Source organism: Sinocyclocheilus anshuiensis, unplaced genomic scaffold (genome assembly GCF_001515605.1).
Source record: "Sinocyclocheilus anshuiensis isolate Anshui unplaced genomic scaffold, SAMN03320099.WGS_v1.1 scaffold1089, whole genome shotgun sequence".
Lineage (NCBI taxonomy): Eukaryota > Metazoa > Chordata > Actinopteri > Cypriniformes > Cyprinidae > Sinocyclocheilus > Sinocyclocheilus anshuiensis.
Genome location: NW_015555709.1, coordinates 589296 through 601969, shown reverse-complemented (window position 1 = coordinate 601969; position 12674 = coordinate 589296). Strand labels below are relative to the sequence as shown.

At 35.6% G+C, this 12674-nt stretch overlaps 1 protein-coding gene across 2 annotated transcripts in view; it reads left to right on the top strand.

Annotated features, from left to right (window-relative positions):
- LOC107671857 (mucin-1-like) overlaps window positions 1-6062 on the top strand; it is an 18878-nt gene extending 12816 nt beyond the window's left edge. For both annotated transcript variants that reach the window (XM_016464849.1, XM_016464847.1), the window contains exons 4-5: window positions 3483-3635; window positions 4828-6062. In XM_016464849.1, coding sequence (XP_016320335.1) covers window positions 3483-3635; window positions 4828-5019 — 345 coding nt within the window. In that variant the 3' untranslated portion in view covers window positions 5020-6062. The remainder of the gene's footprint in view (window positions 1-3482; window positions 3636-4827) is intronic.
- The last annotated feature ends 6612 nt before the right edge of the window (window positions 6063-12674 follow it).

Here is a 12674-nt window from a genome sequence, read left to right as displayed (position 1 = left end):
CAGCTTTTGTCTTCTCCAGATGTTAACTGATGGACTGGAGTGCTGTGGATTACTTGTGGATTATTGTGATGTTTTTATCAACTGTTTGGCCTCTCATTCTGACGGCACCCATTCACATCAATACACTCAAAAAATATTTAGAGTTAAATTTAAGATTTATGTATTTGAATTGCATTTAAATGTTCCACCATTTGCATAATAAACTTAATATGATGCATATTTGTCAGTCATAAATAAATGAAACTTTCTAGATTTCTGGGTAACACTTTGTGTTAAGGTGTCCTTGTTACACACGTTACATGTACTTACTATTATAATAACAATTAATTATGCATAATTACATGCAAGTAACCCTAATCCAAACCCTAACCTTATAATAAGTACATGTAGTTAATTAATATTACTCAGTATTTAAATGCATAGTTACACTGTAACAAGGACACCCTAAAATAAAGTGTAACCGATTTCTGTAATAGTACTAATAAACTGAAAGTTTTAAATACACATAAATCTCATAAATTTTAACTAAACTCAGTATTGCTTGTTCCACAGCTAGCCATATTTTAACTGTAAATTCAAGTGTTTTCACAATTAACAGATTTGTGCTGATTGTAAACAGTTTGAATTAATGCTTTTTGAAAATATGATTACTTAAAATAAAATAGTTTTAAAATAAAAAAATTTGTTTGACTGATAAATATGCATCACATTAAGTTTATTAGTTTGTTAAAACTGTGTAATCTAAATGGAATCTTATTTTCATTTAGTCTAATGGATATTAATTTCAGCCATTAATTTCAGCTTTCTTGAGCAGTTTGTTGTGTATTCGGTGTGAAATGCTCGGTTTAACCTGATTTAACTAGTCTCCCAAGTTGTATTTCAGCTGGTTTTTGTCCAAAACACAAAACACTGAAACCATCAACATGACCGTGAATTTAACGGTAAAAGACTGTAAAAATGCTACATTAAAAACCTGTTAAATGGTTAACGGTAAGTTCCCCTATTATATATGGTGAAAAACTGTATTGGACATTACATGTAATATTACGGTAGTATACCGTTTTTGGAAGTGGGAAAAAGTTAGTATAATTTACAGTGAATAACTGTAAATTGACATTCCCAGAATTCCCTGCATTACATTTCAAATTTCATGTTGTTTTTTTTAAATAACTATGTTTCTTCTTAGTTTTTTTCTTAGCAGTTGTGTACATTAGGGTTGTATGTTACATCTAATGTTGTTCAATTAATGTTTATTGCATTATTTCAGTTTCATGTGTGTTACCATTATGGTGTTTAGTGTTTGTGTGAATGACACTGTGCACCTTCTATATATTTTAATATTTAAAAGCTGCTTGTGATAGGCTTTGGTTCATCGTGTGATTTTCTCATCACCACCTGCATTTGGTGCAGTCAGTGTTCACAAAGGTACAAAACAGATTTCAGTACTTCAGTGGGTTGGTATATTAACATTATATCCGTTAATGAAATTATGGTATTTAACTGTAAATTTAAGTAAAACCGTAAAACCTAAAACGCTGCTACCGTATTTTTTTTACGGTAAAATTCTGGCAACCACAGCTGCCGTTTTTTTTACTGTAAATTTTACTGATTTTTTTTTACAGTGAGCACTTCAATTGGTTCCCCTATGATTACGAGCCAAAGAACCACTTAGCGGTGCTATATAGCACCTGAACTACCACAAAGAACCGCTGAAGAACCAGTAGCAGTACGACGATATTTTTGAAAGAAACGTACATGAAATTTACTACCATGGTATATTTCAAAGTACCATAATAATACTATTATACTAACATCATTGTACCATGGTACTGCCATAGTACTTTTTTTGTAAGGAAAGTACTATAAATACAATTGTATATGCCAATCATTTAGTAGATTTGTATAAATCAAAGTACCACAATATTACCATTTGATACTATCAATGTACTACTTTTTTACAGGAAAATACAACAAAGTATATCGTTTACATGTAGCACACCAATTCTGCATGTTATGTAAGACTCTCGCTCTTTGCTCCCAGTGAGAGAAAGCGACAGCGAAGCTATCGTATGGCTTCAGAAGTAACACAGAATAATTCGCACAATTGAAAAAAAATAAATAAATCTCGGATTTGGATCGGCTCTTTCTGACCGATACCCAATCCGAGAAAAATGGCACTATCGGAGCCGATACCCAATATGAATATCGGATCGGTGCATCCCTAATACCAATGCACACATCCCATATTTACCCCAAAAGGTCATCAGAAGAGCTTAAAACAATCTAAACTCCACTATAAAGTACCTCTACAAGACTTTTCAAGTATCTCTACTTTGCCAACCCAAACCAATGGACAGAGTGACTTTAGATGTTTTCAGTTGCTGTCATCTGCGTCCGTGTACATTAGAAAGGAAGGAAGCTTTGTGTCTGAGAGGATAAAGTTTAGCAGGGCAGTTTGAGCTGTTGATGCCTGTGAGCTCAGATTAGGGAGATCCTGTTTTGTCATTCGCTACAAATAATCCCTCCACACAAAAGATGAATGAGTGGGAGAGAAGAGGGGCTTCCTCTCACTGCTGCCATGCGGTTATGAACCCAGGAAAGAGGTTAGACAAGACTTGGGGGGTAGATGATGAGTGTCCATTGTTGGCAAGAACAGATCTGAGACCGGTGAAACCGTAATTTTATGAAGCTACGAGAATACTTTTTGTGCGCAAATAAATCCAAATTTAACTAATTTATTCAACAATTCATCTCCTCCGCGTCACCCTGGCGCCATTTTGGAGAGTATCACATACGTAAACAACGTATGCTGTTCTGTGTCAGCAGCACTGTACGTGGATGCACTGTTTACGTTGTTTACACTTTGATCTGAACGTTAACAACGTATCCACGTACATACGTTGCATACGTTGTTTTGCGTATGTGATACTCTCCAAAATGGCGCTATAGGATGACGCGAAGGAGACGAATTGTTCAATAAAGTCATTATTTTTGTTTTCTTTGCATACAAAAAGTATTCTCGTAGCTTCGTAAAATTATGGTTGAACCACTGATGTCACATGGACTATTTTAGTGATCTCCTTGCTATGTTTCTGAGCCTTGATCGTGTAAGGACCCTTGCTGTCTATGGGAGGGTCAGAGAGCTCTCGGAGTGCATAAAAAATATCTCGTTTGTGTTCCGAAGATGAACGATGGTCTTACGGGTTTGGAACGACATGAGTGATTAATGACAGAATTTTCTTTTTTGGGTGAACTATCCCTTTAAATATACAATATCTACCAATATTGGTGAATTAATCTGTCACTTTGATTTTTATCAAAACAGACCTATGACAAAACATTCCTGCATGTTGTTAAGGGACACCCAAACTAAATCAACATCACTTGATTAGATACCTATAAAATGACTCAAATTGCTGTTGAAGCTCTCCAATATTTAATCCCAGTTTTTGTTAAACTTGTTGTTTTTTGTGTTTCTCTAGCCGAGTGAAGAGAAAGAAAAGAATCTTGCCTCTGGATCTTCTCCTGCTGTTTTCGTGTCTGTGCTGGTGACCGGCTTACTGCTTGCTGCTATAATAGTCGGCATATACTACTTTAAGTGCCATCGCCGAACCAACGGCAAAGGCATGAAACTGGTGAGTGTCAGACTTACTGAACGCCAGAAAAACATCCCATTAATTGTAATATCCTTTCTTGAGGATGCTCTAACTCAACACTAAACAAATCTTTGAAGCAAATTTACACATTCATTCACTTCCTGCTGTCTAAACCCTCAAATTGATGACTTCACCAACAGTATCTCCACCACCAAGTGTTCCCAATCAAATTCCCATTTTGAATGTGTTATGCATGTATTTTAATTGCAAAGTTCAGCGTATTTGGTAGGGAAATGTTGCCAAGCTCATAATTAGGAGGGAAACAATTGGCAGCATATCAGTGCAGCGCAGTTCCTCCAGCACACGCCCCATCGAATGTTCAGAACCACAACACATGCTAGTGAAACACTAACTGTTTCATCTCCTTGCCAATAGTTCTAAGCTGTTTTCCTTCTCTGTTAAATGATGAGAAATGATGAAAGTGAAACAAAGTGCACTCTCGGCAGACCTCAGAAAGAGTCTTACAATGAAAAAATACTTACATTCATAGGGCAGCATTTCATAAGCCATATGCTGCACAATAAATGCTTTAGCTTTGAAGATGCATCAGGAAAAATCTTCCATCAAACAAAAATGATTTTATGGAAGTTTACATGTTTTGCTCAAAGAACACCCTCCCCTTAATTCAAGGGTCTTGCTCATCAGCGCTGATTTACAAAAATACTGACTAAAAAATTAAAAATCTTAATTTTAATAGTTTAATGCAGTCAATGCATCAAATTTGATAAAAGTCTAATATAGAATCTTGATATGAACTCATAATTTCTCATCAAATTCTTCCAAGACCTCATGATCTACATGATTAATCGTTGTCTCATTTGTGTCTACTGTCATTCATCCCAAGAAATTCTAGAAGAAACATCTCCTTATTCTCCTAGGAAACACCAAGTCTCCTGAGTTATAAATCTTATGCTCAATTTGAATTTATAAATTTGAGCAATACAATTTGTTCTCTGGGAATAGGCTATTCCTGGGGTTAATTGTCTTGCAAAATAAATAATAATAATTAATAATTAGAGGTAGTAAAAATATAATAATAATATATAATAAAAACTTTTCCACGACATTCTAATTTATTGAGATGCACCTGTATACAAATTTAATAATAATCATCATAATAATAATAATAATAATAAAAATAAAATCTTTGTTTGTATTTTGTTTTCCACAGGCTGAGGAGTCTTACATGGCTGACGAGGAGAACCAAGGCAACACTCTGGTGTCTGTGGCCCCTCTAAACCAACCCGAGCCCCAGGAGAAGCCCAGTCTTAACGGAGAGTCACAAGAGGCAGTTAAGGCCCAAACTCCTCCTGCTGCCACCAACAGCCACTCTACCACCAAAACAGCAGACACTGAGCTGTGAACAAGCCAACCTGCCACCAAGGGTCTGGGCGGAACGCTTAGTCCCTGCTTCTTAAACCCAGCTCAATCTACTGCATTGACCTTGGCCATAAGGCACAAGGGAGACAAAGACTCAAATTCCCACTGCAAAATGTTCAATTTAAGTTCATACAGAACAACTTTTGAGGCACACTGGTCAAGTAATCCTCCTCCCGATCTATCAAAATAAATGTACACGTTTCAATACTATATGAAAATTTGTTGTACGTTAAGAAAGCAGTTGTAAGTGCCAGTTATGGCAGTGATGATTTACACAAAGAACATTATATAAATTAAATTTTAAAAAAAATAAAAATTTAGTCCAAGAGGTTCACCATTTCAGTATAATACAGTACTGCTGTGGGGTGGGGGACCTTTCCCACGAGTCATTGCTGGCTTCCATAAGAGCAGCCAGGGCTGGAACGGAACGCCGGGAGGATCCTTGCTCCTGTCCCAGTGCTCCACAGCTTCCAGCTGAGAGTAAATCACATGACACCATAAAGAAGCATTCAGAATTCAATGGACGTGAGTTGTGTTTTTGTTTGCGACGGGTTGTTTGTGTGTTTCTAGACTGTATGAAATGTTCTATATGTTCGTCTTTGTGTACAGTATGATTTGACTAGTTAATAGTCTTGTATAATTTTGTTAATATCACTGCATGACAAAGTAATGATTCCTGGAGTTGCTGAGCATGAGAAATCAGTTCAAGCGTCAATCCATCAACTCCATTTCATTGCTGCAAACAACCCTTAACGTACAGTAAAATCCAACTAATCAGATATGCTGCAAAGCCCGTTAGTGCTCAGGGTGACAGCTAATTGTTATCTGACATTTCTGGATTGTGTTACAGCTTTACCGTACTTTGTAAACCAGTATTATGCTCTTTTTGTAATATTTTTATTCTAGACATTTAGATGTAGTGTTTATGGATTGAATGACTGACTTAATCGTTTCAATGACCTGCCTTAATTACTAGAAGTTTCTTGGGTGGGTGCATTTTATTTTGTATCTGCATTTGCTACTACACTGTACAAAAGTCATTAGGCAAAAAAATTATGTAATTGGGCGCAGCCATGAAACCCTGGACCATCGTTTTTAGTTTTAGTCAATCCACTCCAATACAATGCAAAACAGTGCAGACAAAAAGAACATTTCTACACTACTTTTAAGCCCATATCTTTTTTAAATGTTTTACACTTCTTCACAAAATTTCTGACACAAGACTGACTAAACTTGGGGTCAAAATTTGGTGCTCGAGTGACTGTATCTCTTAAAATAAGCCAATAGAAAATTATGTTTTAAATGTACATACATATGAATACCATGTCCTTTATTTCAACTATGACATTTTGTTTTAACATTCCGGTGTTCCGTCATATTTTGGATCGGTGTACTAGCATTGTGTTAAACTGATGTATGTTTGTGATAGGAATAAAGTTTTGAAAAATAAATTGATATGTGCTCACTATTCATTTCTACTTTACCCCAGTGAGACCTCGTCTTTGTGTGCCTTGGATCTATATGATCCAATTTTTCATTTATTTGGCTTCTAGGCTGTTTACTCAAGAATCTGTGTTTGATATGAAATGCACACATATGTTCTCTCTCCATCTCTCCCTCATTCCTCAACACACGTGCAGAAATTTGGCTGGCATCTAAAAGCCATTTAAGCAAACAGCTGGTTTGCATAAGAGAGGGCGATGACATCAGAGAGCAGGGATTTGGGTGGGGTTCAAGTCAGCAAGACTACTGTCTCACGCCCTCTGAGTTCTGCCACTAATCACCCTAAAACACAAAGCGGTAAATGGGATAATGATGATATTACAAATATAATCTCCTAGAAATATTATAATATAATATACTATATTATTATAGTATTATATACTATACTATAATATACTATTATATTAAATTGTATTTTTATACATAGGCCTATATAAAAATATAATAGGCTGCTACTATTACTAATATTATTATTAATAATAATAATTATTATTATTATTATTATTTTACCTCTAATATAATATTTCTACAAAATAATATATCACATATAATATTTCTGTAAAAAAAAAAAAAAGTTTCCACAGCTATATAATTTATGTATCTATGCACTGTGTAAACAATGAGTGACGTATACGCGCGAGAGATCACTTCTGGCGCTTGCGTAAACTATGCCAGCGCGCGTACACACCTCACGCACTGGATGCCTGCGCGCGCACAAAGACAGTTGGACATAGTGGTGGATCAGAGGTAAAAAATGATATAAATACTGTTCGGTTTCTGGCACAAACCGATCGTTTTGTGTTTTAGGACATCAATGTGTCGTCACGAGCCGCAGGGTTTAATTTGGATTTGTCTGTGCATGTTTTTTTTACTCTCATAGATTTTGTTACCATTGCCATGCATTATACGACTGATAGACTGCAACGGTTGGACTTAAAAATCATCATATGTGTTCTACTGAATAAACAAAGTCACCTACATCTTGGATGCCCTGGGGGTAAGCAGATAAACATCAAATTTTCATTTTTGGATGAACTATCCCTTTAACCATGGTTTTATTTTTGTAAAAGTGCTTTTGTTTTTTTTGTTTTTGTTTTTTGGCGTATTGATCACCACATGTGATGCAAAAGTGTTTACAGACAGGAATAAAGTCTCTAACTGTCACTAGACTTCAATAAACCAAAGTTTATGTCAGTGACAGGGCTTCAAAAATATGACTCCTACTTTACAAAGAGCACCATTAAAGGGATAGTTAACCCAAATAATGAAAATTCTGTCATTAATTACTCACCCTCATGTCGTTTCAAACCTGTAAGACCTTTTTTCATCTTCGGAACACAAATTAAGATATTTTTGATGAAATCTGAGAGCTCTCTGATCCTGCATAGACAGCAAGGTAACTACCACATTCAAGGCCTAGAAAGGTAGTAAGGACATTGTTAAAATAGTCCATGTGACATCAGTGGTTCAACCATAATGTTATGAATCTATGAGAAGCCAGCGTTCTGCATGTAGAACCCGGACGATCTGTGCCTTGTTTTCAATCAGAGGAATGCACATGCATCCATCGTGGTATTCTTGTGAATGCGCACAAAAAGTATTCTCATAGCTTCATAATATTACGGTTGAACCATTGATGTCACAAAGTCCTTACTACCTTTTGGGGCCTTGAGTGCATCACTGTCTATATGCAGGGTCAGAAAGCTAAAAAAAATATCAAAAGTATCTTAATTTGTGGTCCAAAGATGAATGAAGGTCTTACAGGGTTTAGAACGACATGAGGGTGAGTAATTAATGACAGAATTTTCATTCTTGGGTGAACTATCCCTTTAACCATGGTGCAGTAATGATATCAGATGAAAATGCCATGGCTTGTTATACAATCACACTGAATATTCATACATCCATAGTCATATACGATGGCATTTCTTCCAATAATAACATAGTTGACCAAATGGTCATTCGATGGGTTTTTTTTTTACCAGACCTCTGTTCGCTGATAGTCAAAACATGTGTTTGGCCAAGAAGAGAAATCCTGGGCCTATCTGTTTTTCTAGTAGAAAATATCGTTTTTTTCTTTGTGTGAGAGTGTGTGACATGAAGAGTCAGAGATTAAACACACACACATATATCCACACTCCCACCCAAGGCAGCAGGGTGTTTTCTCTTGTCAGCCCTGTGAAGGCGTGTGTTGTCGCAGCTGTAAGGTTCGTGGAGTTTTCCCTCGCCTCACTCCTATGGTTAGATAGCCTTGCTGAGGGATAGAGTCAGAGAAGAACAAGTATGTTTTGTGTCAAGGTTCAGGCCACACCAGCCAAGGGAGGGGAGGCTGGAGAATCCCAGGAGAGTCTGTTGTCGTCACCAAGAGAGAATGGCAGATGAAGGGAGAGAAAGATAGAGGACGGATGAAGGGTGCAAAGTGCACTTCTGCCTCATATGTTTAGGCTAGAACACTTGAAATTAACATAAATATCACACAAGGGATCCCAGGTTCATGTTACTCTTATAACGTACAACTTCCTGTACTGATTGAAGACCACCTTGCATTTTTCACTGCACAGTGTTTTAATTTTAAGTCCTATTTTAATTATTTATATATTGAATAATTTTATTATTTTATTAAATAGTTCTGATTATAATATACACAAATGTTGCACTGCATAGTGATTTAATTGCATTAATTCTACTGCTATGCAAGATATTATATTTTGAGATGTTTGGTTCATAATACCATTCCATGGTTAATGATCCATTAATCTCAATCATCTAATAGAGGCGTTTGCAGGTAAAGTAGAAGTTAATGCATTCTAATGAAGTAAACATGGCTAAATGTCCTGCGCGATCACATGCTCTTATCTACAGAAAGCCATTTCATGTGACCATTATGTCCCCATTATTGAAGCTGAACCCTCAGGAGGTTTCTATTAGGAAGAAGTGAGCTTAAGAATGTTTACCAACTTGCGAGCATTTTGACTGCTGTATGGTGACATGGTCCTTATCTCTCAGGGTAGGAAAACATCTGGTCCCTAGATCTGGGCAGGAAGTGTATCGAATGGACAGCTTCCCCCTTTCTAAAGGGGACAAATCCTATAGCAGCGTCTTTGGCTGGTACTTTGTCTCTGCTACACAAAAAAATCACACACTTGTATGCACAAAATAAACACTGTCAAAATTGATTTCAACATCACTTTTTCACATTAAATACAATAAATTATTATTACAAACTGCTTTAATCTTATCTATCCGGTTGGTCAATGTGGTTTAGAGATTGTTCAGTGTGTGCCAGAGGCATTCAGACAATAAAGCCAAATACAATTCTAATCAGATTGGTCACTATATCAGCCAAAGAGTCTGTAAAACTCCCCTAAAAACACAGTTCACACTCTCAGTGGTTTAATTTGTCAATTAACAATGTCCAACCGTGTATAAACATCCACCACAGGAGAATTCTGATATTTTTTGTCAGTTTTCTTAAAGTCATGGATATCTCCACCACAGTGCCATTAATAAATCTGGATATTTATTGTGTTTAATAGCATTCTGAAAATGCATATTAAACATTTTATTTCTTGTCCTATCCTACATACACACAATTAAATAATACACACAATTTTAATTTGACATCATTTGACAAAATTGCAGCGTGATTGGAAATTATACAAATAAATGATATTTATCTTGATGTTTCTTCGGACATCACATGTCTCTTGTTTCAACTCTTTTTTTTTAAGCTCTTTGTTGACCGTGTTGTTTTCTTGGTAACAGTGTACACTAACAAAAAAGTTTTTAGTTCCAATATTGTTGGTCATGATGGAAATTACACCACAAATGAGGCACAGTTGTAATTTGTGTACAAATTTATATAAACACTTTGCACACAATAAACATTGCAATAATTATTTTATTCTTTGTTTAGATCATCATAGCTTTTAACATAATATTATTATTTTTTTATCATGGACTTTTAATAAGATTGTAAGTCTGGGTTCACAGGGTGAAACAATAAAAGCCACTTGAAAAGCAGCAAAAGTAAATGATGAAGGCATGATAAAACACTTCCCTCTTTTCATGTGACTTAAAGATATAATGAAAAAAAGCTGATTATACATAAAATTCAATGAGACATAAATGTGTCCATATAAGAATTGGCTATATGCTGGACAAGGTCCATGCACATTTATCTAACTCTGAAACATCACAATGAGTGTTTTGCTTTCAAAACATATTAATATAAACTGTTTAACCACAACATTCACTCCTAAAAGATGGAAAGATGTCTGTTACAAGAAGCGCAACTGAATTTTTATCACTGACTGGCAAAGGAATGAACATCAGCATCATGTCATTCAAGGCCATGCAGTTAAGCAACAGAATAGAACGTTGTGCCTTTTATTAATGCAGGGCCCTCTGGGGGGCTTCATTTTGCCTGGAACTCCATGACTGTTTAGCCTTTCAGAGTAATCCACCTCTCCATCTCAAGTCCTCGCCTCATTCCATTGTCCCTACACCTCCAGTCACAAACCAGACAGTTATTAATACACACAGACTGTCATCAATGTCCTATGGCAGTGAGAGGGTGCGCACAGATAGTATAGAGGACACATAATCCACGTCTATACATGACAGACGGCAGTCAGAGAGTGTCCTTACAGGGAGGGTCACAGAAAGCTGCTGGACGTGCTCCAGATTTCACTGTAAAAAAAACATTGGAAGAAGAAGAAAAATACAAAACATTACAGCAGCAATCCAGGGATAAGATTTGCATAAATAAAACAATTATAAGTAATAACTCTTTAGTATTAATTGTTTCTGAGAAAGATTAGATGGAGTGTCTACTGTAGTAATCTTATGTGTATCTTTATAGGAACTTTAGGAGAAACATGTAAAATAAAGTTGAAGCATACTTCTATGCAACAGAAAGAAAAAAAATATATATATATATTCATCAAAAACATTAACATATACTTATACATTTATATGTACATTTGGAATATTACTTCAATATATAAAAATTGGGCCAATTTTTGGAGGATTTAAAAGCTGAAATGTGAATATTACAATTGTATACAAGCACTCACATTAGTTCTTCTGCTAAAACTTGTGCATTATTTTAGTTTTAGTAAACGTTTTACAGTCATTTTAAGTGGTTATGCTGTGTTGGCAGTAAAGATAGTAACCATTTTTTAAACTAAAACCATTTTAACATGCATAATATTTATAATGTGGCAAAAATATTGAAACAATATTTTAGCATTTTTGTAGAGTTGTACATGTCTTAAATATATGCTAACTATATATAAATATATGATAATAAATGTTGTGAACTGTGAAGCTCAGTGAACTATATTTTTGAAGTTGAATATATATTTAGTTTTAACCTTTATATAACAAAATATTTTTCAAAATGTACTATATTTTTTCAAAGCTTTAAATATATTTTCAAAAATAAAACAAAATGGCCACAAATATGTTATTGAAAAATATATTTAAATATGTGTTTGGCTGCAGCAAATATATTTTAGCAAATATACTTTTAGCCATTTACATTTGAAAATATGGAAGCGGTAACCCAGATTTTTGAAAACAAATGGAAATTAATTTTTGCAGTAACATCGCAAATGCTGTCAATTAAGCTCACTTTGTACTGAACTCAGAATATTCCTTTAAACCATGAAAGAGCAACCTCTGAGCAGTAAAATGTTCCTTTATGTGAGAACATGCATGACATAAACATGCGCACAGGATAACGCTGCTTACGCATGTAAGGCGTGTGCACATTTCCATCCATCTTTGAATGGTATGTGAGAGTTTGACACAGCCATGTGCTGCTCCTAAGTCTGACCTAAAAGAAGTGTCCATAACGAATTTGAAACTAGACACACAAGCACATACCAAGCCGTCCAAGCCAGCGTGATCTCTCAACAGACACACACTCTCTGACACCTGGTGGCCGCGCCTGGGGGGTTTCCATTTCATCATGTGTAAAATATGATCCTGCTAAGTTTTATTAGCGATGCTAGCACACATATACAAAAACAACACATACACACTGTGGACGGCCATAGTGTCAAGTTGCCAATGCTGGAAGCCACACTTTCACAAGCAGTCATTCATTTCTAAGTATACAATCAGCAG